General features: G+C 42.6%; 1 protein-coding gene across 1 annotated transcript in view; it reads right to left on the reverse strand.

Annotated features, from left to right (window-relative positions):
* Positions 1 to 22,638, reverse strand: part of LOC138491245 (disintegrin and metalloproteinase domain-containing protein 9-like) — a 2,911,326-nt gene that overhangs the window by 1,783,043 nt on the left and 1,105,645 nt on the right. The window contains exon 8 of the mRNA XM_069617655.1: positions 12,769 to 12,840. Within this exon, the coding sequence (XP_069473756.1) occupies positions 12,769 to 12,840 (72 nt within the window). The remainder of the gene's footprint in view (positions 1 to 12,768; positions 12,841 to 22,638) is intronic.

A 22,638-nucleotide genomic window follows, 5' to 3' on the forward strand; every position in this document is an offset into this window, starting at 1 on the left:
ACTTTTTCCGGCACCACCAATGTTGGCTTACAAGAGAGGCAGAAATGTACGTGATACCTTGATGAAAGCAGAGAAACCGAAAAAAATCAACCCAAAGACTTCTCACAAGATAAAAACAAGAGACCTTCCCCTGTTTAAACTGCCAGCACTGTTCTAACATTATAAAAGGGGACCACATTAGGCATCCCAACAATGGGAAAAAGATTCCACTAAGAAACTACGCGACGTGTGAATCCAAAAATGTCATTTACACGATAAGATGCCCTTGCGGGAAATATTATGTGGGAAAGACCAGCCGACGTGCGAAAGAAAGATGGACAGAGCACAAGTCCCAAATGAGGACTAAAAATTTGAAATCACTGGTATTCCGACACTTCAGAGACAATAATCACAATATCTCGCAGATGAGATTTGCTATCTTGGAAGTCATACACCCCCCATCAAGAGGAGGAGATCTACCAAAATGACTATCTCAGAGAGAGCTCTTCTGGATACACAAGCTCGATGCCATGTCCCCACTAGGGCTCAATGAAGATTACTACTTAGGTCCATTCATTTGACACCACACATATTTTTTTGAAATGTTTTTAATCCTTTGAACACTATTCTGAGTATACATAGCTATTGACAAGAATGTGAACCTGTATCACAGGACAGGTAAACAGGTTACCAGCAGTTGGATCATTCATTCAATACTTGCTGCCAGCTATGTATTATCGTTTTCTCAAATATTGTTGGCGGAAATTAAGTTTTCACCCTTAAATGAATATGATTCAGAATATGATTCAAATATTGTTTTAAATTTTTTTTTTAATCCTTTGAACACTATTCTGAGTATACATAGCTATTGACAAGAATGTGAACCTGTATCACAGGACAGGTAAACGGGTTACCAGCAGTTGTATTATTCATTCAGTGCTTGCTGCCAGCTATGTATTATCGTTTTCTCAAATATTGTTGGCGGAAATTGAGTTTTCACCCTTAAATGAATATGATTCAGAATGTGAACCCTATGCAGGGCAGTGGACTCTTATTTTGTAATATGACTCCTAAATTTTCTTATGAACATGTTCGCATAATGGAGGATATAACGTCTGAGTTGTTTACATGTAGAAATTGCACTAGAGGTCCATTTAGGGCCCTTGAGTACACCTAGAAGGACATGCGAGATTGGTCACACATTGCCTCCGTAATCCGTAAAAATCTCTTTTACATCCTAATGATAAATGTACATTTAGAGTTTTTTCAGTGCACCTGAGTTTTTATTATCTTTGCACATTAATTGCCACCCAAAAATTCCTGTTACTCACATCTCTCATAAACCAGTCAAGAGAGTAGTTGGGCGTGGTTGCGTTCCCCCTCTCAACCTTGAGCAACAGAATAAGCCTGTGTTAATACATGGACGTCTCTTGCCTATATCCGACGTCATCCACGCTGCCCGGGGGCGCTTCCAGATGGGCATGTGAGATTAGTCACTCATTGCCTCCGTAATCCCTTGAAAATCACACAGTTAGCATCCTCGTACATAAAATGCACGTTTTAAGCTCTTCCAGTGTAGATCAGTCGTTATTAACTTTGTACCTCAATTGCCACTCACAAATTCCTACCATCTCCATCTCTCATAAATCAGTAAAGAGCGGAAAGTTGTTGTTGCATCCCCCCTCTCTTACTTGACTAAAAGAAGAAGACTGCTTCAACACTTGGACGTCGTTTGTTTACATCTGACGTCATCCACGTTGCCCACATGATGACGTCACGAGGTAAACAATCGGTTTGTCCATATACAGTTTAACAGATCCATCTATTTCAGGATGCCTTAGGGGTGTTCTTTCACATCCCTTATTAGTGAATGCTTCCACATGCCATTCTTGGCAATAAAACCATTTTGTACATTCGAGTGAGCTGAGGCTCTACAACACACACGCATGAGCGTAATGACGTCATGGCCCGCGCGCATGCACGGGATGACGTCATGCATCCACTTGACATAAATAACGCAAGCTCTAACAACATGGAGGCTCGCTATCCCGGTGGATCGTGGCTCCATGTTCGTGTGCCACATCCTCAAGGTAAGAACTAAGTCCATACTATTAGATTGAACCTCCCCCTGATGGACCCCATCTCTAAGATGTCCATAATAGCCTAATTAAAACCCACATCATTATTATTTATTTTTTAGACCCGGATGACACCCACGGAGATCTGAGAGCCTTACCTTCCGTTGTTACCCGTTGCTTGCAAACAGGAAGTAGACGCTCTGACTTCCATGTAAGTCCTTTCAATATACTTAGGAATAGTTATCCCCATGGAGTTTTTTACACTCCTATTATTAACCCAGTCCCAATTTTCTCTGTGGCCTTACCTAACAGATAAAACCGGGAAGCAGCAGGCCAGTCAGCCCCTGGACGCACATATCTGACTAAAAACTTGAAAATCCTCACCCTGAGGACTTTTCCATCTCTATATCTACCCTGTGGAGTTTGAAAAACACAAGGTTAGAAGCTTTTTTAAAAAAATCTTTTTCAGCCTAACTAGCTGTCCCCTATGACCACTTGAAGTTAGGCAATTTTTTCCACAACGGTCAGGAATATCTATGCATCTATTGTTTGCAAATTATAAGTCAAAACATCAGTTGGATTTGCCTTCTTGAAACCAGTATTGAAATTTTCCATCACTTGAAAATCTAAATGGTTATGATAAACGAATAATGATAAATTAGAAATACCATGATGATGTTAAGGCAGTTATATGGTACAAATTTATTGTCAGAATTGTTTACAATTATTATGTTAAATTACTAACATAAGCTCAAATTATAATTTCTCTTTAGAAATCACTTATTGCCCTTGATGAAGAGTGTGAAGCACTTGAAACGCGTTGGGCCTCTCCTGACTTCGACATCATGAATAAAAAGAAGATGGTTTCTTGTGACCTAAAATTTTCTGTCTGAGAAATTTTTCTTTAAAGATTATTCTATTACTTGATATATTTAATTTGATTGAACCTTATGTTTGAATACCTCTAATGTTTGGTCTGGTTTTCCAGACAAAAGATAGTGTGCAGGGGACGTAAGTTCCCGACTAGGGAACTTCTTTGTTCTTCCTATATATCACGCAACCTAGGTGTCAAGGTTGCATCCTTCTCCTCTGCACCTCAAAACACATCTCCAGATACAATTAGTTTTCGGTACATTGCAATCACACTTAATTATTTTTACATAGGGTGTGCTTATGGTGTCAATAGTTCTTTTCACCCTTGTCCAGTTCCCAGTATTCCGGTATATGGCGTCCCATTTTTATCTGGCCCTAGGTGTAGTATATACCAGCTTCACCCACCTAAAATATCCATGTCCTATGCCAAATCGCTGGAGGGTGGTGAATAGCCAGTCCCAACAAACTGAATCAAACACTTTAATAGTGTCTAATGATGCTACCGCATAGTGTTAGCTCTTGGATTTAGTTCGATCAATTATATGGTGTAGGTGCCGCAGGTTCCAGGAGGTATTCCTTCCTGGAACTTACCCAGTCTGATCTGGATTCATCAGACCTCCGAGAACACCTTTCAGCTTTTTTGCAAGGAACGCAGTGAGAATTTTCCTGTCTAGATTTACCATAGACTATATAGGAGTTGCATTCCGCCTGGGGTTTATAATATTGGTATAATAACCTATTCCCTGAGGCTCAGAGGAAGCACTCCAGTCTCATGGGACTCCTGCAAAATGTTTAGAAGCTATGGGGACAGTTCATCCACAAACTCTGTATAGAATTCCCCCAGTAGGCTGTCTGTCCAGGGGGTTTTGGCCGCTGGCAATTATCTAATCATTGCGTGTATATCTTCGATCGTAATCAGGGTATCAAGCTCTTCCGCTGCCACTTCCCCTAAATGGGATAGTTTAATCAGTGAGATTGCCTCCTCGAGATCAGAGTCTCGAATGGGGGCCGGCACAGAATAACAGGAGCTATAATATCTAAAGAAGGTATCATTGATTTCGCCCTGCGTTCTCCGGGTGATCTCCCGTTCATCTTTACTGATACAGATAATTTTTCTCTTGGTCTTGCTCCGACAGCGCCAGGCCAGCAGCTTGCCCAGTTTATCCCCCCTTCATGTAGTTTTCGGTATATTTGGCATAATTCTATTAATTTTTTTTATTATGAAAGTTGTTTTAGTTGATATTTCAACTTTTTCAACATTGATACAGATGGTCACATTTGCAAAGTACTTCACATTTTGATCTTAACATTTTGCTCATTATATAATATGATTAGGATGTTTACATACCTATTACAATATAAGTGTATGGGTGCTACAGTCTTACGGAAATTACTTTCTTTGGTTTCACTTTTGAGACATTGTACATTGCAATTGTTTTTTGTCCTTACTGTTCTTTGCTTGCCATTGCGAGCTCAATTGAATTTTAAAAACATAGATTAAAATTCATAATAAATATGAAGACATTATTTTTCAGAGTGAAGATCAAGTTAAAAAAAAGCATTTTTCGCAAACATGATATCTTACCTAAACACATTTGTACTAAATGATGGGCACTTTATTCATTGATTCCTTAGTTCATTGTTTCACACTGGATTATTTCTTACATTTAAAAGCAAGTAGCATGATATGTCCATTAAAACAATGAATTTTAAAATTCTATATTTTAATAATAAAAAAACACACTATGATTTCTTAATTCTCTTATCACGTGTAAAATTTACTTTTACTAACAAGTCTCTGTAAGAATTTGAAATTCTTGGTGATTTTAAAAGAGATTTGACTTGTGTGTTGCTTAACTTATTCCTATCGGTAGACTACTTGCCCACATTTTCACTTAAGAATTCCCGATTGGGTTTATTGTGAGTCAGTGGAAGTTTTTAAATGTTCTCTGCAAAACTGAATGGTTGCAATACTCAGCGTTACTGTATTTGCGTTGAAAACATTAATCCACATTTGTTTTTTTAGGCGTGGTATATGCTTTAAATGTTTAAAAATGTATGTGCGTCTAGCGTTCACAAGGGCTGAGCATTCGATTATTAAATGCTCTAGAGTCTCCTCGCATTGTAATAATTTACAATAGCAGCAAACGGTACTGTGATCAGTTGCTTGTTTGTAGATTGGTAATCTGGTTCTCGCCGGCCATAAATCTAGACGCAATCATAGGATTAAGTTAGCATATTCGTGGTCAGGATATTTTACTAAATATGGTGGTGTTTGATGCATCGGTTTTTGTATAAAAGCTCCTATTTAAAGATCATGTATTTGTTGCATTTTTCCCATGTCATTCTCCAATCATACCACCACAGTTTTAGTTCAGCTTTGTCTGGGTTATCAATAAGTAGTTGATCAATTATGTAGGCTAGATCCATTATGGTTCGACAACATGCTTTCCAGTGTTGCAAGGAGCCTGGGACTGGTGATGTTATCAGTGTCTTTAAAACTGAGAATAGGTTATCTGCAGGTTCCATGGACGTAAGAGCTTTCCTATACATTGCAAGTATCTGACAATTTTCTTGGGCTGCTAGGGATATAAGTCCTATTTCAAATCTGATGATTGGAATTGGAACATTCATTGGTAGCGATAGTAATTTTTTTCAAAATGCTCCTTCCAGTAAATTCCATCTAGGGGAGTCATTTGGGAATTTTGTTTGCGCTCCATATATAATTAGTGGCACCACGTTTTGCTTGTAGAAAGTAATGGCAGGTTTGTAAGAATATTTGCTGTATTTTGTCTGTATGGCTGCTCCTTAGGTTGCTAGTAGTCTCATCCTAGTTTTTAGTTCTCTCTTGTAGGGTTGGTCTGAAGGATGTGTGTTCAAGTTTACGCCTAGGTATCTGTAATGATTTATTGGTGATAATGAGGCACCAGATAGTGTCCAGTTGAATTTGAATCCTGTTTAAGGTAGATGGTGGTGAAAAATTAAAACATTGGATGTGAGGACATTAATGGTCATATGATTATTTTGGCATAATTCAATAGTGCTGTTAGTTTGCTTCGCAGACCATTAGGAGTTTTGTCAAAGATAACTTAGTCGTCGGCGTATAGCAGCCAGGAAATTGCAGTTGCACCTATTTTAGGAGGAAATGAGTGGACTGAATTAAAAGCTGTATTTATATCATTTATATAAAAGTTAAATAAAATCGACGCTAAAATACATTGTTGTTTTAAGCCTAGGGAAGGTAAAATATATTTTGTTAAAAAACCATCAGTCGTCAATTTAACTTTAATAAAAGTATCTGAGTAAAATTGTGATATAAAATGAATAATATGCGGCAGACATTTGGCATCTAAAAGTTTTTGCCACAGCATTGTACGAGAGATTGAGTCAAACACCTGTTTAAAATCTATGAGGTCTATAAAAACAGGTTGTTCTTAACCGCGTGTCTCTTAATTATTTATATCATTAGCAAATTTAGGACAGTTCCTGTTGCTTTTATGAAGCCTGTTTGAAACTTATCAAGTAATTTGTTAGATGTCAACCATGCTGAAAGGTCACAAAGTAGTAGCCTAGCGAAAATATCTTTTTGTATGCCGCCCATTTTATTTATAGCCTCTCCTCCGACTACAATTTTAAAGGCCCCCCACAGTGTACTGGTGGGCGGAATGCTGCCTGTGTTGGACTCAAAGTACGCTTTGATTGCCCCCTATAGACGTTATCTAAAAATCTCATCCTGTGAAGCCTCACATTTCATTTCCACATTGGAATTGGTGGGCTGGGGGGGAGCATTCTGCCATGTGAGTAGTTGAGGGGCATGGTCAGACAGCACACAAGCCTTATAAGTGGCTTCAACTAACTCCTCTACAGTGCCAATGCCCGTGAACTCGTAATCAAGTCGGGTATTTACAGCGTGAGGGGCAGAGCAGTGAAAGTAGCCTCTGGTTTTCCCCTGTAGCGCCTGCCACATGTCTGTTGTGAAAAACCTGAAGATGTTTCACAACTCCCAGGGGATCCCTTATTCAGGTAGCCAAGGAAGGGCCATCGCTATTGGATCCCGACGATGGGGCTGGACAAGCGGGGGAAGATCGCCTGGGTAGGGGGTCCTTGGGTATTGGGGAGGAGACACCAGAATGTGAGACATGGTATCCCCCATTTCCTGACAGTTATTTATCCCATTTTCCTTCTACCTTTATGGGATCCTCCAACTCCCATAACTCCCCTCCTATCCTAATCAGCCCAATTACTGAGAGGAGGAAGAGGAAGACTAAGACTAGGAAGATTACGACTAGCAACATGTACTCGCCATGTGCCACTTCTAAGGCCAGGCAAGTTCAGGCACTCAGTCACAATCACACACACCTGAAACTCAAGGACCATTTTTCAAACTATAAAAGGTGGTGCACAGAAAGACACGGGGAGGAAGGCAGAGGCCAAGAAGGAAGGCGATCTGGATGGCCAGACGGAGGAGCAGCCGAGAGAGAGCTGCAGAGAACCAGGCCAGGGAGAACGGGAGTCCGAGACGCTGACAGGCTGCAAGTTGAGGCAGGAGAAAATGTGGCGAGGTAGCCGAGTCTCTAAGAAGCCACAATGGTTCAGAGAAGGGAGCCAAGGGGCAGGCTAGACCCTTTCCTTCATGCACCAGCAAACTGCTCGGTTCCTCCCTGGACAGCGAGGATGCCCAGGACAGAGGGACGCGTGAAAGCAATCACAGCCGGTGAGTTCAAAGAAATGGATAGCCCGGTTTGTGGTATGCGCGATTGTGGAGAGCTACAGCGTTACACGCAAGGCTACGCGTGGAAGGATAAAGACATTGACTGAAAGATTGAATGTATTTGGCCAGAGAGGGAGCCGATGAGAAACAAAGTAACAGAGCGGTGCCGTGTGAGTAAGCACATTGTTAAACGCTTCTTAAAGGATAACGGAACAGTAAATAATGAACGTGAAATGTGTTGAAAGCCACTGAGGGGAAGGGCACGAGGGAAAGAGAGCATGCAGAGATCCTGAAAGACTAATATGAATGTTGGCCTTTCCTCATTAATTATATGCTTTTGTGAAATTAAGAACATAGTGGCCGACGGTCAGTTCTGCAAAACCAAGTGCAAGAGGCCTGGAAATTAAGAAATCAACCCTGTAAAGCTTAGGGTTGAGAATACTGTGCGGTTGCAAAGGTCTCTGGGAAGGCGATAATAATAAGGACCCTGCTGTCAAGAGTGGTCACGCAATGGGGGTGATAAAACCATGTGGTTGCAATGATTTCTGACAGGTGAACATTGTGAACAAGAAGTACAAAGGATGGGCGAGGGAGTCTCTCGGAGCTCTGCGAAGCGAAGCTGTTTAGCTGGAAAGTGTTTCAGCCGTGTTTAAGTGTTTGAAGACAGGCAAGGGCAGCCTGTGAAAGTAACCAAGAAGGAACTTTGTGAATCTTTCTTTATTTGACAATTGTGAAACCGGGTGAGGGAAGCCCGAAAGAATCAATTGAAAAGAACTATGATGTATATTGAACTGACATTGAAATAAGCGAGGGAAGCCTAACATTTTCATGGGAACTGTGCATACTACCCACCTTGAAGGAACTTTGTCAGAGCCCCATTGAACTGAACTTGGGGAAGGGGGTGCTGAGAAAGTTTCATTGACATTCTGATTTTCTTTTGACACACCCTTTATTTTCATACCTTTTCCCACACTTGTTTGACTAACTGACTTGGACCATTTTGTTTTACTTTGATGGTCAAGACTACTCCCACTATAGAATTAGGACAGCTAGGAAGCCTCCAACCCCAGTTTAACTTAATAAAGGTGTTGAAACTTGTACCTTTGTTTCTGTGTCATTACTTGTGATACCTTGCCTGCCTCACAAGGTCAACTGGAAGGAGCCCCAGAGGGTATTCAGCGTCTTCGCAGGCAGGCCCGTTTTGAGTACTTATTGTCTGACCTGTACAGGGGGGTCTAGGGTGCAGTTAAAATCTCTGCTCCATATTCAGGTGCTTCCTTTATATGGACCGAGTCTGGAATACAAAGAGCGAAAACAGGTGGTGGCGTTTTAGTTAGGTGCGTATGTGTTAATTATACACACTTCCCTATTCTCAATGAGAGCATGTACAAGGGCAATTCTGCCTTCGTCATCTGTTTTGCATTGCAAGACTTTCACGAGGACTGTCTGCGCAATCCATATCAGAACTCCCCTGGAGTAAGTAGAGTATGTGGATCCAATGGTATACCCACCTCATTTCTTGGCAAATGTGTTTTACCTATTAGGTGTAAGGTGTATATTGCTACTCCAACCTTTTGCCTACACAAGTATGACCGCACTCTATTCCTTTAAATGAAACCATTGAGGCCTCTAATATTCCAGGTCAGTACTCGTATTCCACCCGCCATGTCACATAAGAATTAAGGGCCCAATTGAGACTAAGGGTGCGCTCAGGACAGCAAGTGCATCCGAACTTAATGTAACTGGCAGTAACTATAACAGCAGTCATGTCAGGCATTTCTAAAGGCAAACTACACAAACTTTCCAACTCCCACCCCCAAACCCAACCCTGATTCAGCAAACACCCACCAAAGCACAGCATGCTCAGGCCCATGCGCTTCTCATGCAAGCTTACAGCAGCCCCAAGGGCACTCAGCTTGCGCGCAAGGGTTATATACTGATGAACTGGTATCCCAAAGTATAGTCACAACAGGAGGTTCTCAACAGCCTGTCTTCCCGGGTAAGCCTGTGGAAGTGCAATGCAAGTTACGCTGATGTTTGCATCCTGCTTCAAGTATATGCCATTTCTCTATAACGCCAAGATTCCAGAAGGCTGCAGCTACAAAGCCTGTAAAAGACATCTTCGGTTTTTCCTTATAGTAATTGTCATCTCAAGGTTGTAGCCACACTGTATGTCTGCTCTATTGTGTGCAATGGACGTCTTGTGCCTTTGTTCTCTACTCAGCAAACTCTGTTTCTCGAGTTGTGTCACTCTGTAAGCGGGAACATTTCCTCATGTCCATCCATGCAAGTAACTATTCTGGATTTTCAAAAAAGTAAGACTTGCCTTTATATAGCACCTTGAGGCTGGCATGGTAAACAAGCATGTATTTCAGCTCAGCATGCCTGAGCTGCTTTTTCGTGGGCCCAAACTTTGCTATCTTCCTTTGAACCTGAAGTATATAGTCAGCATAGTCTTTGAACCCTGAAGCGTATAGGGCCAAATTAGCAGATGCTCTATGAATCACGCCTCAGTTTCTGGAGAATGCTAGAATCTGTTCTCTATCTTTGTAGTTCATAATCCTGGCTTTTATCGGTCTTGGAGGAGCTCCTGGCAGGGGCTTTTTAGTTAAGGATTTGTGTGCTCTTTCTATCGTAAAGCCCTGCGTGAGTGACCCGGGCGTGATTTCTTGTAAGAACAGGTTTTCAAAATACATCGTGGGGTTGCACCATAGGCGGCCTATGGAAAACCCAACGCTCATTGTTTTGACTAGCCCTGCTTTCGGCATCTTCAGCTTTGTTCTTAAGAACGTTGACTTTCTGTTTAAACTCCTTAATATCTACCTGGATGGCTTGCATGTTGGCCGTGTTGCCGTCTACTTGCGCCTCAATCTTTGCCTTTTTGTCTACTAAGGCTCAGACATCTTGCCGAAGCAGACCCACGTCTATGATGATGGTATCAATTTTGAATCCAAGACATGTTTGCAAGGCCGCAATGGCAGATAAGACTTGGTGGTCGCAACTGTCCTGCAGTGCAGTCACCTCAGGCGCATTCAAAGACTTGTGTCTGGACTGTGGAGCCAATTCATGATTCCCACTAAAGGCATAGGCATCCATCGTGGTTTGTTTGGCCTTCCCGCGTCCAGACCGGCCAGGCAAGTATTCAGCAATTTTACTCTCTGTAAACCGGAGTGTTATCTTCTCTCAACAATATAATTACGGCAGAAAGGAGGGGAGGGGTCTTTGCCCACGTATTCCAATGCATGACCAGGTTTATAAGACTGATAGTGTGGCACCAAAGCCTTTTGACTCAAATTCAGCAGTTCACTTCTAACAGCACTCCCTGTGTTTCGGGTGGATTCCCCGATCGGAGCACTGGAGGACACCAATCGCTTCACATCTTCAGTGGCGTCTTCAACAATATTATCCTGCCCAGCTTGTTTCTGAGTGACCAGACTTTAAACCATTGGACCAATGCTGGTTGTTTTGTGGCATGTGGTGTTCAGGGTCTGTGTGGCCGTGATTCAGTCAGAATTTAGTGGCTACTCCCCAATCCAGCCACAGCCAGCAGGTAGCTTCAATTACTGATTAGTTACCATGCCGCTTTATCACCAAGTATGGCCTTTGCTGCCCTACAGCGGGCAGAGAGGGGTGGGCAAAGAACAGCCGTCCAATTCTCTACTAGTACTCGATGGGCTTGTGTACTCAGGAATGGCGCAGGTAAGAGTCCAGGGATAGGGAGGGGAGTCCAATGGGCACCCAATGGAACACCAGGCTGTTTAAAGGGCCCTTTGCAGTGCCAACATTCACTCCTTTACTGTTAAGTTGCGGTGGGCACATGATTTTGCTGTTCAGTAATTTGCTGCAGTGGCTCCCAGACTGCTTACCATATACACGTGGGTAGCCTCAGAGAAGCAGAGCCCTGCTCTGTTTCCCGACCGCGTGGCTCAGGGTGTATATATGCCACAGGTTTTGCGCTACCGGGATGATCACTTGGAAGGTCTGCTATTTAGCTCCTGCTTATTTCCTAGGAGATGCTGGGTATCTTAAAAGCAACAGCTACCAGGAACTACCTTGGGCTCTCTAGGAAATGTGTGCCTTACAGACATGCATATGTGATATTAACTTTGAGTATTTGAGAATGCTACTATAGAAGAATTAGGACACACATAGTACAGATTTAAACACAATGAGTCAAACATTATGTGCAAAAAGTTAACGTGTGCATCTCTTGTGGAAGTTAGATTCATGGTGAGTTGGGTACCCGCTCCTGGTTCCACAGCAGTAGCTCCTGCCTCCTTGGGGATACCTGACACCCAGGAGCTGATTTTGGCCCCTGCTCATCGAATCTTAATTTTGAACCCTGGCCTCATTCGACTTTGGTGGAAATTGCACTGTTTGTCTGCAGAATAAAGAAAGGTATGAAATCTATACACATACACATAAATAATATAATGTGTATAATACAACAGAGGATAAAACAAATGCATTGGGCTATTAGATAGCCAACAAATTGAGTTGGGATAGACAGGTGTTACATTTTATAACTTTCAATAAACAATAGTTTTCCAATTGACTGTCTAACTTTCTTATGTCAAAAATAATAACAGTTGCTTTTGTCATTTTCTGTCTCATGTCACTAATCTAAAATGAAGACCAGAATTGGAGGAATTTAATGATATGAACAATTTTTAACGTTATGGTTTAAATATGAATGATTACGAATTGCATCAAATCAGGGATGCCTAAAGTTACAATGTAAGGTAATACAAATCAAAGGGAAAATATGCAAAAATTTCAATTCTATTGATTTATATGCATGAAACAACTGGAAGCTATACCACAGAGTTCTCACTATGGCAAAGATGAGAAAAACCAATTGAGAAACCATTGCTATAATAGTACTTACCTGTTAAATTATGGCATACAGCTAAGCACATTGATATTTTATTTACTTTTCTACAGGGAGTGGCACCTATCCAAGTGAAAAGATTTCAAGTGCATGCAATATATGGTAATAGCGGTCAGGTAGACTGAAAAAGGATTAGTGATTCCATTTACCTCCAGTGTTGCCGCTACATAGCATAAGCCATTAAATGGCAGAAAATCAGTAATTGTCAATAAAAGGTAAAAAAGACAGTAACTTACAGTGTTAAGTAAGCTGATCATTTTGAACATTTTCTCATTGACAGCAGACACACTGGCACTGTTACTGTCAAACTAGAATACAACAGAACAACATGTATTAAAAAGCAATTCAAACGATAGATTATATTTACACATTAATGCACACATGTGGCATAAAAATCACACACTTCATTTGCATGTCCATGAATAGCCTAATCAATGCCATTTCTGATGCTTCTGTCATGACTAAAGTTTACATTAGTATGTTTGGCAATGGTGAATTATAAATATGTTATGGTCTGTCACAACAGTGACTTTTGCGCTCCGAGTCCACAGATGCCTTTCCGTCATACTTATGGGGACATCCTGTCCAGAGATGAGACCAAAACCTTTTTTGCACAGCAAAGGCCAGATTTGTGAAACACAGAAAACTATGCAAACATGCGCTCATCTTAAATTCTTCTTTGCCATATCATCTGTAACTGATGTCAGTCCTTTTCCAGTTGTCTACGCCTGCACTAACAGTCACAAATGACAGTGGGCATGGTGGGAAGGGGAACGGAGAAAAGGGGACTATGGAAAAGGAGTACAGTAAACACTATGGTGAGCAAAATAGATTACTTACCTATAAACGTAGTTTTACAGCATTGGTATCATTTAGAAATAAAATAAAATAGTCATAGGCGCCCCTCTGCGAAAAACTCACATGGCTAAAAGACCTGTTCTTTGGGAAGGTACCCACTCGAGAGTCTGCAGCTACACTTTTTCTCACTGTACCTTTCACAGAAGGGAAATATCCATTTGCATATCAGTCTTTGTCCCACCGTCGTGGGCAGACCAGCACCAAAATGCTATGGCAATTCTCTTCTCAACTAGAGTACCAACAACAACCCCAGACACGTGTTTCAGCCTTGTTGGGCCTCATCAGTGAGGAGAAGCTGTGCCACTCTGAGCACAGAGAGCAAGGAGTCCACGTCTGGATGACCCTAGGAAACTTAGGGTAACTAAACCTAAGTCACTTAAACAATCTGAAAATAGTCTTAGGCGCCCCTCTGCGAGAAGGAACATGGCTAAATAACCTGTTCTTTGGGAAGGTACCCACTCGAGAGTCTGCAGCCACACTTTAGCTCACATCACCTTTCACAGAAGGGAAATATCCATTTGCATATCAGTCTTTGTGCCACCTACGTGGGCAGTCCAGCACCGAAATGCTATGGCAATTCTCTTCTGAACAAGAGTACCAACAGCAACCCGAGACACGTGTTTCAGCCTTGTTGGGACTCATCAGTGAGGTGGAACTGTGTCTCTCTGAGCACAGTGGGCAAGAGGTCCACGTCTGGATGACCCTAGGAAACTAGGGGTGACTAAACCAAAATCCCTTAAACAATAAAACAATAGTCATAGGCGCCCCTCTGCGAGAACAAACATTGCTAAATGACTTGTTATTTGGGCAGGTACCCACTCGAGGACCCACAGTCACACTTTAGCTCACTATACCTTTTGGAGAAGGGAAATATTCATTTGCATATCAGTCTTTGTCCCGCCCACGTCAGCAGTCCAGCACCAAATTGTTATGGCAATTATCTTCTCAACAAGAGTACCAACAGCAACCCCAGACACGTGTTTCAGCTTGTTGGGCCTCATCAGTGAGGTGGAGCTGTGCTTCTCTGAGCAAAGTGAGCAAGGGGTCCACGTCTGGATGACCCTAGGAAACTTAGGGTGGCTAAACCTAAGTCCCTTAAACAATCAGAAATAGTCATATGTGCCCCTCTTCGAGAAGGAACACAGCTAAATGACCCATTCTTTGGGAAGGTACCCACTGGATAGTCCGCAGCCACACTTTAGCTCACTGTATCTTTCACAGAAGGGAAATACCCATTTGCATATCAGTCTTTGTCCTGCCCACGTGGGCAGTCCAGCACCGAAATGCTATGGCAATTCTCTTGAACAAGAGTACCAACAGCAACCCTAGACATGGGTTTCAGCCTTGTTGGGCCTCATCAGTGAGGTGAGTTATGCCTCTCTGGGAACACAGTAAACAAGGGGTCCACGTCTTGGTTGACCCTAGGAAACTTAGGGTGACTAAATCTAAGTCCCTTAAAAAAATCTAAAAACAGTCATAGGCCCCCCTCTGCGAGAACAAACATGGCTAAATGACCTGTTTGGGAAGGTGCCCACTCGAGGGTCTGCAGCCACACTTTAGCTCACTGTACCTTTTTTTTGTTTGCTATCATTTATAGACTCACATGCTTATTTCAATATTCCCCCGACATTTAAGTGGGAATCCCCATATATTCGATACATATAAACCTAGAAATCAACATAATTAGCAAACCAAAACCCTAAATTGAGACATTTTTCTAAGGACATTAGGTCTTGTTTTTTCCAAAATGCCAACAGCCCCTGATCTTAAAACTCAACCCTTAAAACCTTGCACCTCAGAGTCAAAGCATTTGACACACATGAGAATGCAACACTGGGTGATTGTGGGAATGTAACATGTGAATTGATAAAAGATAACAATGCTGGAGAACTATATTCACAGGTAATTAGCCTTGTTTTGTCGAGCAATGTATCTTTTATAGATTCCAATGCTTTTTTGAATAAAACTGGATATAGAGCAATATAAACCTGAGAGGCGGTACCAGAGGTGGAAGACATTTAAATAGATGATTTAAGATCACTAGGGCCACTGAGTATTTGCTCTTGCCTCTTGATCCAGGAAATAGTGCTCACAGAACACCCTCATAGACGTCCAGCTCACTGCTTTGCAAATGTGCCTTAAATGGGTGTTTCGCTGGAATTTAGTTGTCACTGCCTTCCTGCTCATTGAATCAACTGATACTCTGCCTACGAAAGGTCTTCCAGTTGACGCATAGTAGTTGATACAGTCAAAATTCCAACTGGTTGTTGTGGCTTTATAGATTGAGAGCCCCTTCTTGGTTGCACCAGAAGCCATGAACAGTTGGGAACACCATTTAACATTTTCAATCCTGTCAACATAGAATTGTAAGGCATTTACAATCAAAGATATTAAGTGAATGTTGCACAAGGGTAGAAAACTCCTTAAAGTACACCAACAGATACCCCTCTTGATTTATGTGGTAGTGAGAGACCACTTTCAGAAGAAATCAAGGATGAATTTGTGGTTAACTTGGTTGTCATGAAACGGTATGTATGGTACAGTCACTGAGAAGGTTTCAATCCCATGGAAACTGCATGCCAACGGAATTTCCACAAGGACGGGTACCTTTCATGAGATGCATCGCAGGTCTGCACAATGCATGGGTTCAAAGGGCACAGACACGAGCCTTATAAGAACGGAATTGAACACACAAGCCCGCATTGTACCTTAACTGGAGCAAAATTGCAGAGTAAGTCCTTCAAGAACTCCTCTACAAGTGTATTAGAAAAATATATACTTGATCATGTTTTTTTTCTAACTATTGCAGGGAACATTTCAAAGAATGCTCAAGCATGACTGTGTCAGATAAAATGCATATGGAGGGATGCCCTCTGTCAGGCAAGTAGCCGGATTGTATTAGTTTTTTTATCCTTTCATCAAATGCAGAAGCTTCTCCACTTGCAGAAGCATGCTATTTTGTGTCATGACTGACTGATCAACAGAAAACTCAAAAAGGACAGATCAAAGAGGTTTACTTTAAAACAAAAGTGTGCCAAGGGTTTTGGCAGGACTGAACTTATGATGAGGCATTTTCAAAGAAACCAAAAGAGGAGAACTACAGCTTGTTTAAGGACCGTAGTCTCTCAACCTGTCCTTCTTTTTCCTTTGACATTGCCCCTTGACGGCCAAGTCAAAGCCACTGACAGTGTTTAGGATTTCAAGTGTACCCTGCACTTCTTTCTCGGCTTGGCTGATAGGATGATCTATCGTCACCTGGTCAGGATGTTGATATCCTTAGTGGTCAATTCTGTCCTTCAGCATCTGAGAGGCCCTGGGATCGTCAACAATGATTACAAATTCAGTAAATGCTCTGAAGACATCCATAGGTCTGAGAATGGCGTGACTCAGTTACCACAGTGCAGACAGAACACTCTTCCATAATCTTCCCAAGCAGGAGGATAGCAGGTGCCCAACAAGGTGAGTGTCTACTGGGCTGGACTCCTCATCCTACTCATGGCTTCCCTGGCTCAGTCTGCCCTGTAATCAGGCCTGCCTTGACATCCCTTCTTGGCTTCCAGCCCTCTCTTTCTTCTTTCTTCTCTTCCTCCATCTTAGACTCCTTCATTGCCTCTTCATGTTCCTATCCAAACGATTTTGTCACAACCTTCTCCAGTTTTTCTACTTCTTATCTTTCCAGGTGTTACTCCTTTATTGCTGTCATCTATTCCTTCTTGGTCGCTTTTCTTTCCTTCTCCTCCTGCTTCTCCCAATATTTTCCTCTCCAGTTGTTCCATCTCTCTCACCCTCCTCTGTTTCATTTATTGCTCTTCCTCCTTGCACTCTTGGTCTCATTCTTCTCTCTTTCTCCTTCTCCTCCTCGCTCTTGGTCTCTTAACACAGGTCCCTCCATCTTATCCTTGCACTTCACATCCTCTTTATCTTTTATCTCCTTTCACCGTTCCTGCACCTCCTCCCTTTTTTGTTCTCTTTCTCTCCCTGCCATCAATTCTTTGTCACTCTGAAACACCACCACCCTTCGTCCACCATCTTATCTTGCCTGTGAGAAACGCATTGTTACTGCTACCCACTGGTCCTGCTGGCAACTGTCAACATATCTTTTTCCCTTTTTTCCAATGTCTCCTCCATGCCCCCAAGCACTCTTATCAAGCTCACAGGGCAGCACAATACACTTGGTAACGCCCTTCTGGCATTCTGTAAATCAAACCATTGGTGTGTGTTTGGGTGGTTGGGCTGCAGAACGCTTCACTTCATGTGGGTCTCACTGCCATTGGTTGCAGGTTCAGCTTTTTAGGGATGGCAAAACTTTGACAGGAAAATTCATGTAGCAAGTTCTTAAAGTAAATGTGTTGGCTGTAAAGTACAGGTACCATTGGTAACCACCACTGTCTAGGAAGAGCCTGATAACAGTCATGCCTTATAGGGACAAGTGAGTCACAGCTCTGGGTCTGAAACATGGGTCCTAGAATGTGGGATAACAAAACAGAATTGAGGAGCTTTGTAGATAACGTTGTAAAAGGGTCAGGAAGAATATATTCAAAAGAGGACAAACTCTTTTCACTGTAGGGGTTATGGTGTTTAGGGGTTGATTTGGTGGTGAGAAGGTTTTTATTTTCTTACGACACTCCCGTCTTGCTAGCAAGCTAGAGATCCTGTACATCATCTTAAGAAATCTCCCTGCAACTGGACCCTGGGGTACGTTAACCTGGTCTTGGGTACTTCTCCTTGTTTCATATTTCATTGTAAGGTCCAGGCATCCCCTCGGGCTTAGTGACATTGTATGTCTAAAACAGGCTCTATACCATGGAGTGGCACCCAGTCCTCATGGTCACCCAAGTCCTATAACCCGGGCAGAAATATAGGACTTGGTCACAGTTGGTGGGTCCTACTCTTATATGCACTACCATGCACTTCTGAGGAAGGTAGCCTTTAAAGGGCCAATCAGAAATATGAAGAGAGGAGTGATCGTGGACTGTGGTGTAGGAATTTACGTTTTTCATTCTGAGCAGTGCCTGAGGCACGTTGAGAGGAATGAACAATATCGTGACATCCAAGTACTAGAACTATTTCACCCACATCAGGGCTATCGGGATCATTGTGCATGTCGAGGTCTTCAATTTCAGAATGAATTGCGCCACGAACACAAACAAACTCTCTCATGGCTTCGCAATTGCGGTAATTTCAGCTTTTTCAATTTGATGCTTCCTTTCACATCACTTTGGCTTTTCCTGCTGTGCTGAAATTACCGCAATTGCCAAGCCGTGAGAGAGTTTTCTGGCACTGTCCTTCATTCAATTTATCTTAGGTCCCATCTCCCATTTACAGCCTCGGATGAAGAGTCGGTTTAGACTCGAAACACGTGTCAGGCTATTTTGCAAATAAATCCATCGGACTTATAACCACATCTCTCTTCAATTACTTGCAACACATGGTTATATTGCACTCTTGGGCGCAGTGCGACTGAGAATTGCCTGTGCTCTAATTGTTTCCACAACAGTGGGTTGTACTTGGCAGTACACCCACACCTCTCAGACACCTGCAGCCTATGTGCACTCTTAATATTTATTCATACAAGCCCGGTGGTTTTGTAAGTTTTTCTGCCAAACCTGTGTTTTTCTCAAAATACATTGTAGTTTGCTGATCTTCCACACTAAAGTGATATCTATGAGAAAGGCCATCTTCCAGGAAACCAGGTGTACTTGGCACGGGAGGCCTACCCAAAGGCTCACATTACCTTAAGGTTAGGTGAGACTCTCAAAGTCACCATCAGGCCAGGAATACCGAAAATTATGCTCTTCGGTCCAGGTTTCATGCAGATTGAAAATCGACTGATCTTAGTCTGATAAAAATACTAAATAAGTGACACAAAACCCCAGAACCACTGAGAGCTAAATCTAAACAGATTGCATAGGCCGATGGCTGCGAGTGTGGGAAGAGAGATAGGAGAGGAATTTAGAATGTAGCCCCAAAATGCTTGCACTGCCAACTAGAAGTATTCTGCAAACATTTTCCAGACCCAGAAAAGTGATATCTTCAGGTGACTCAGCCCGATGTACTCACGCCAACGGCTTTGCAGTAATCTGAAGATATTAGGATGAACACCTAGTCTAGAAGAAAGATCATCGGAAGGCACCCGCACGAGGTAGATGGCCAGTGTTCATTCATTAAGGGACAAGAGGAGAAATTCAAGCCCACCTTCAGATAAGGGAAAGGATATGTTATGAAGTCAGATCTCTGACTCAAACATAACCATGGAGGTGATTCACACAGAGTCTAACCTTTGCTCCTCATTTTCTGACTTCACTTTCCCCATCCTCTTCCTCACCGTCTCTTTCCTCTTTCTGTCTACTTTCTAACTAAGACACAGCTAGCTACCTGCGCACTGCCCACCCCACTACTTTCCCTCTTGATCCTCTTCCTTCCTCTCTGATACTGTTGGTGTTCCCTCATCTCATCCCATATATACAACCTGTCTTTTCAATCTCTTGCTTTCCTCTGATTATATTTTCCCCTCATTCAAGCATGCCATTATAATCCCAATTCTGAAAATAATGTACTCTTGATCCAACCTCTTGTGCTAATTACCACCCTATTTCACTTCCATTTCATCTCTAAACTATTGGAACAGATTGTTTACTCTCATTTTTCTTTTTATCTCAACTTCCACTCCCTACTTTCTCCTCTACAATCTGATTTGCTGACACGCTGCGGCCGTGGAGAAGCTGTAGCTAGTCTCTTTGGCAGCAGTGGCACCTGCCATTGCGTCTCATTGTCACGGCAACGCAGGTGTATAGCCCATTCAAACATTGCTGCTGCAGTCCATGATTATGTTCGGAGACGTCCACTAATGTCATTGGCTATGCCTCCTCCAACATGACACCTGCGCCGCTCCCGATCTGAGATTGAAGGTAAGGGGTTCTTCAGCACCTTGTGTCACAATGCTCAACTAGAGCCTGACATTGCTGACTTCCTTCAGGTTGTCATTTCATCTCCTTCCTCTCCCCTGTTCCTTGTCCTGGTCTGATTCTTCTACCCTGTTGTTCTCTCTGTTTTCCTCCTTGACCACTCTGCATCTATTGTCTGCTGGGGGTCCCTTTCTTCCATCTACACCCTGCACTCTATTATCGCCAGTCTGTCCTCTGTTTCTGGGCATTGTTGGGCACCTTGCATAGAACATCTGCACCAGAGGTTTGTATTCCCGACAAGGGTTTTACTTTGGCTGCCCCTAAGGGGCATTCACTTACTTCCCAGTCATAAACCTCTGGGAACAAAGGGGTCACCAGTAGGGACAGGCTTCTACAGGAACTGGTGAAAGCCTGAGCAAGTATGTCCCACTGCTGACATTTCCGTCCATCCAACTCCACAGAAACTGCCATCCTCCACATCTCCAACTTCCTTCACTCTGTCCGGTATAACAAACATTCCTCAATTCTCATCCTCCTTGATTTATCAGCTGGGGTTGATACTGTAGATTACCACCACCCTTCTTTCATCCCTCTCTTCACTTGGTCTTTCTGGAATTGTGCTTTAATAGTTCACTTATGTTCTCTCAAACGTTCTTTTACTGATTCCTGGGCTGGTTGCACCTCTGAATCTCGCCCTCGCCATCAGTGTTCCCTGAGTCTCAGTTCCTGGTCTTCTTCTCTCTCTATACAATTCCTCTTTCAAAGCTCATATTTCCCTTAAATGTGTGCACTCACTTCTATGCAGATGATTCACAAATATTCTTTTCATGCCCCATTCTGTCTAAGATTCCTCATGCCAATCTCTCTGCCTATCTCACCGCTGTTCATCACTGGATGCACTCTCATTTTCTTCACTTAAATCCTACAGAAAACGAGCTTCTCTTCTTTCCAGCTTCCACACTGTCTTCTTCTGCCTACCCTACGGGCATATCATTTTTGCCAACTCGTCTACCTTTTTCCTCCTCAGCTAGAAATTTCAGCGTCATCTTAAATTTCTGCCTCTCTTTTGCTACTCGCATATCAACTATTGCCCGCACTTGCCATTACCATCGCTACAATATTTGTCGTGCTTATCCCTTCCTTAATTTCCATGAAACTAAACTTCTTATTTTTTCCTTGAATTTTCCCGACTGTTCATTCCTACTGGTTGGTCTCCCGCCTCTCATCTTGTCATTCTCCATTCTGTCAATTCTGCAATTCGTCTTATGTTCTCTCTACTACCTTGGTTCACTATCACGCCCCACCTACCTTGTCTTCTTTTCTCTCCTTTGACAACAGTCTGCTATTTCATTGCTACTGACCAGTTCACAAATGGATTTAGGGCCTGGCTCATCTTATCTTGCTTCTATTAATACTCTTTATAAGCCTCACGCTCTCTCCAATCTGAATGTCATCTTTTTACGGATCCCTAAATCTCCCTGTGCCATGTCTTGTTTCCATTCTTTTTCCACACTCACACCCTAACTCTAGAATTCTCTCACTTTTCTGGTTCACTCCACCACCTCTCTTCACCTATTTCTTACTGTCATGAAAAACCACCAACTCTCATCCCTGCCCAGAGCTTGATTGTTCTGTTGCTGACATGACCATGTTTCATCTTACATTTATTGCACTGTTTCATTTTAATCTATATTTAGCGCTTTGGCAAAAGCGCTTAATAAATTCAATAAATACAAATACAGTCTAAGGAAGTCAGATCTTTGACTCCATCACAAGCCATGGAGGAGACTGTGTAGTCTGGGAAAATCAGCCTGCCAGGGCATTATTACAGAGAGCAATGAGCTACCCAGTACTGGGTTAGAGTTGCCGAATAACCCACCTAGTCCATGCTGCTCCTCTATCCGCAAGACCAATAGGCTCAGTCAGCAGAACCAGTGTCCCTCCCCGAAAGCCTGCTGCTCTCATACATGCATTTCATGCTAGAAGGACTTGACCTTTAAAAGACAGAAAGAGTAGCAAGTCATATTACAACTATGTGACATTCCTTGCAGGATCCTGTATGCCAGCTGGGATCCTTGCTGAGAAGTGCTAGACTGACCACCTCATTAAGCATAGACAGAAAGGCAAAGTGTAATAAAAATCTCCAGGATTCCATATGCCAGCAGGTATCACCGTATTCTCACACCAAAACCATTCTGTTGGTGACCACCATGCCAAAGAAGAAGGTTGAGGAGCAGAGTTTCAGACAACGCCTAGCAATCAAAAAACCTGCAGTGGAAACTCACAAAGAAGCTGTGACTTCTGCCTAGCAACTATAAAGGGGGGTAGGGATTCTGAAACACA

This window comes from Ambystoma mexicanum, chromosome 10 (assembly GCF_040938575.1).
Source record: "Ambystoma mexicanum isolate Mex_15411 chromosome 10, UKY_AmexF1_1, whole genome shotgun sequence".
NCBI classification, from domain to species: Eukaryota; Metazoa; Chordata; class Amphibia; order Caudata; family Ambystomatidae; genus Ambystoma; species Ambystoma mexicanum.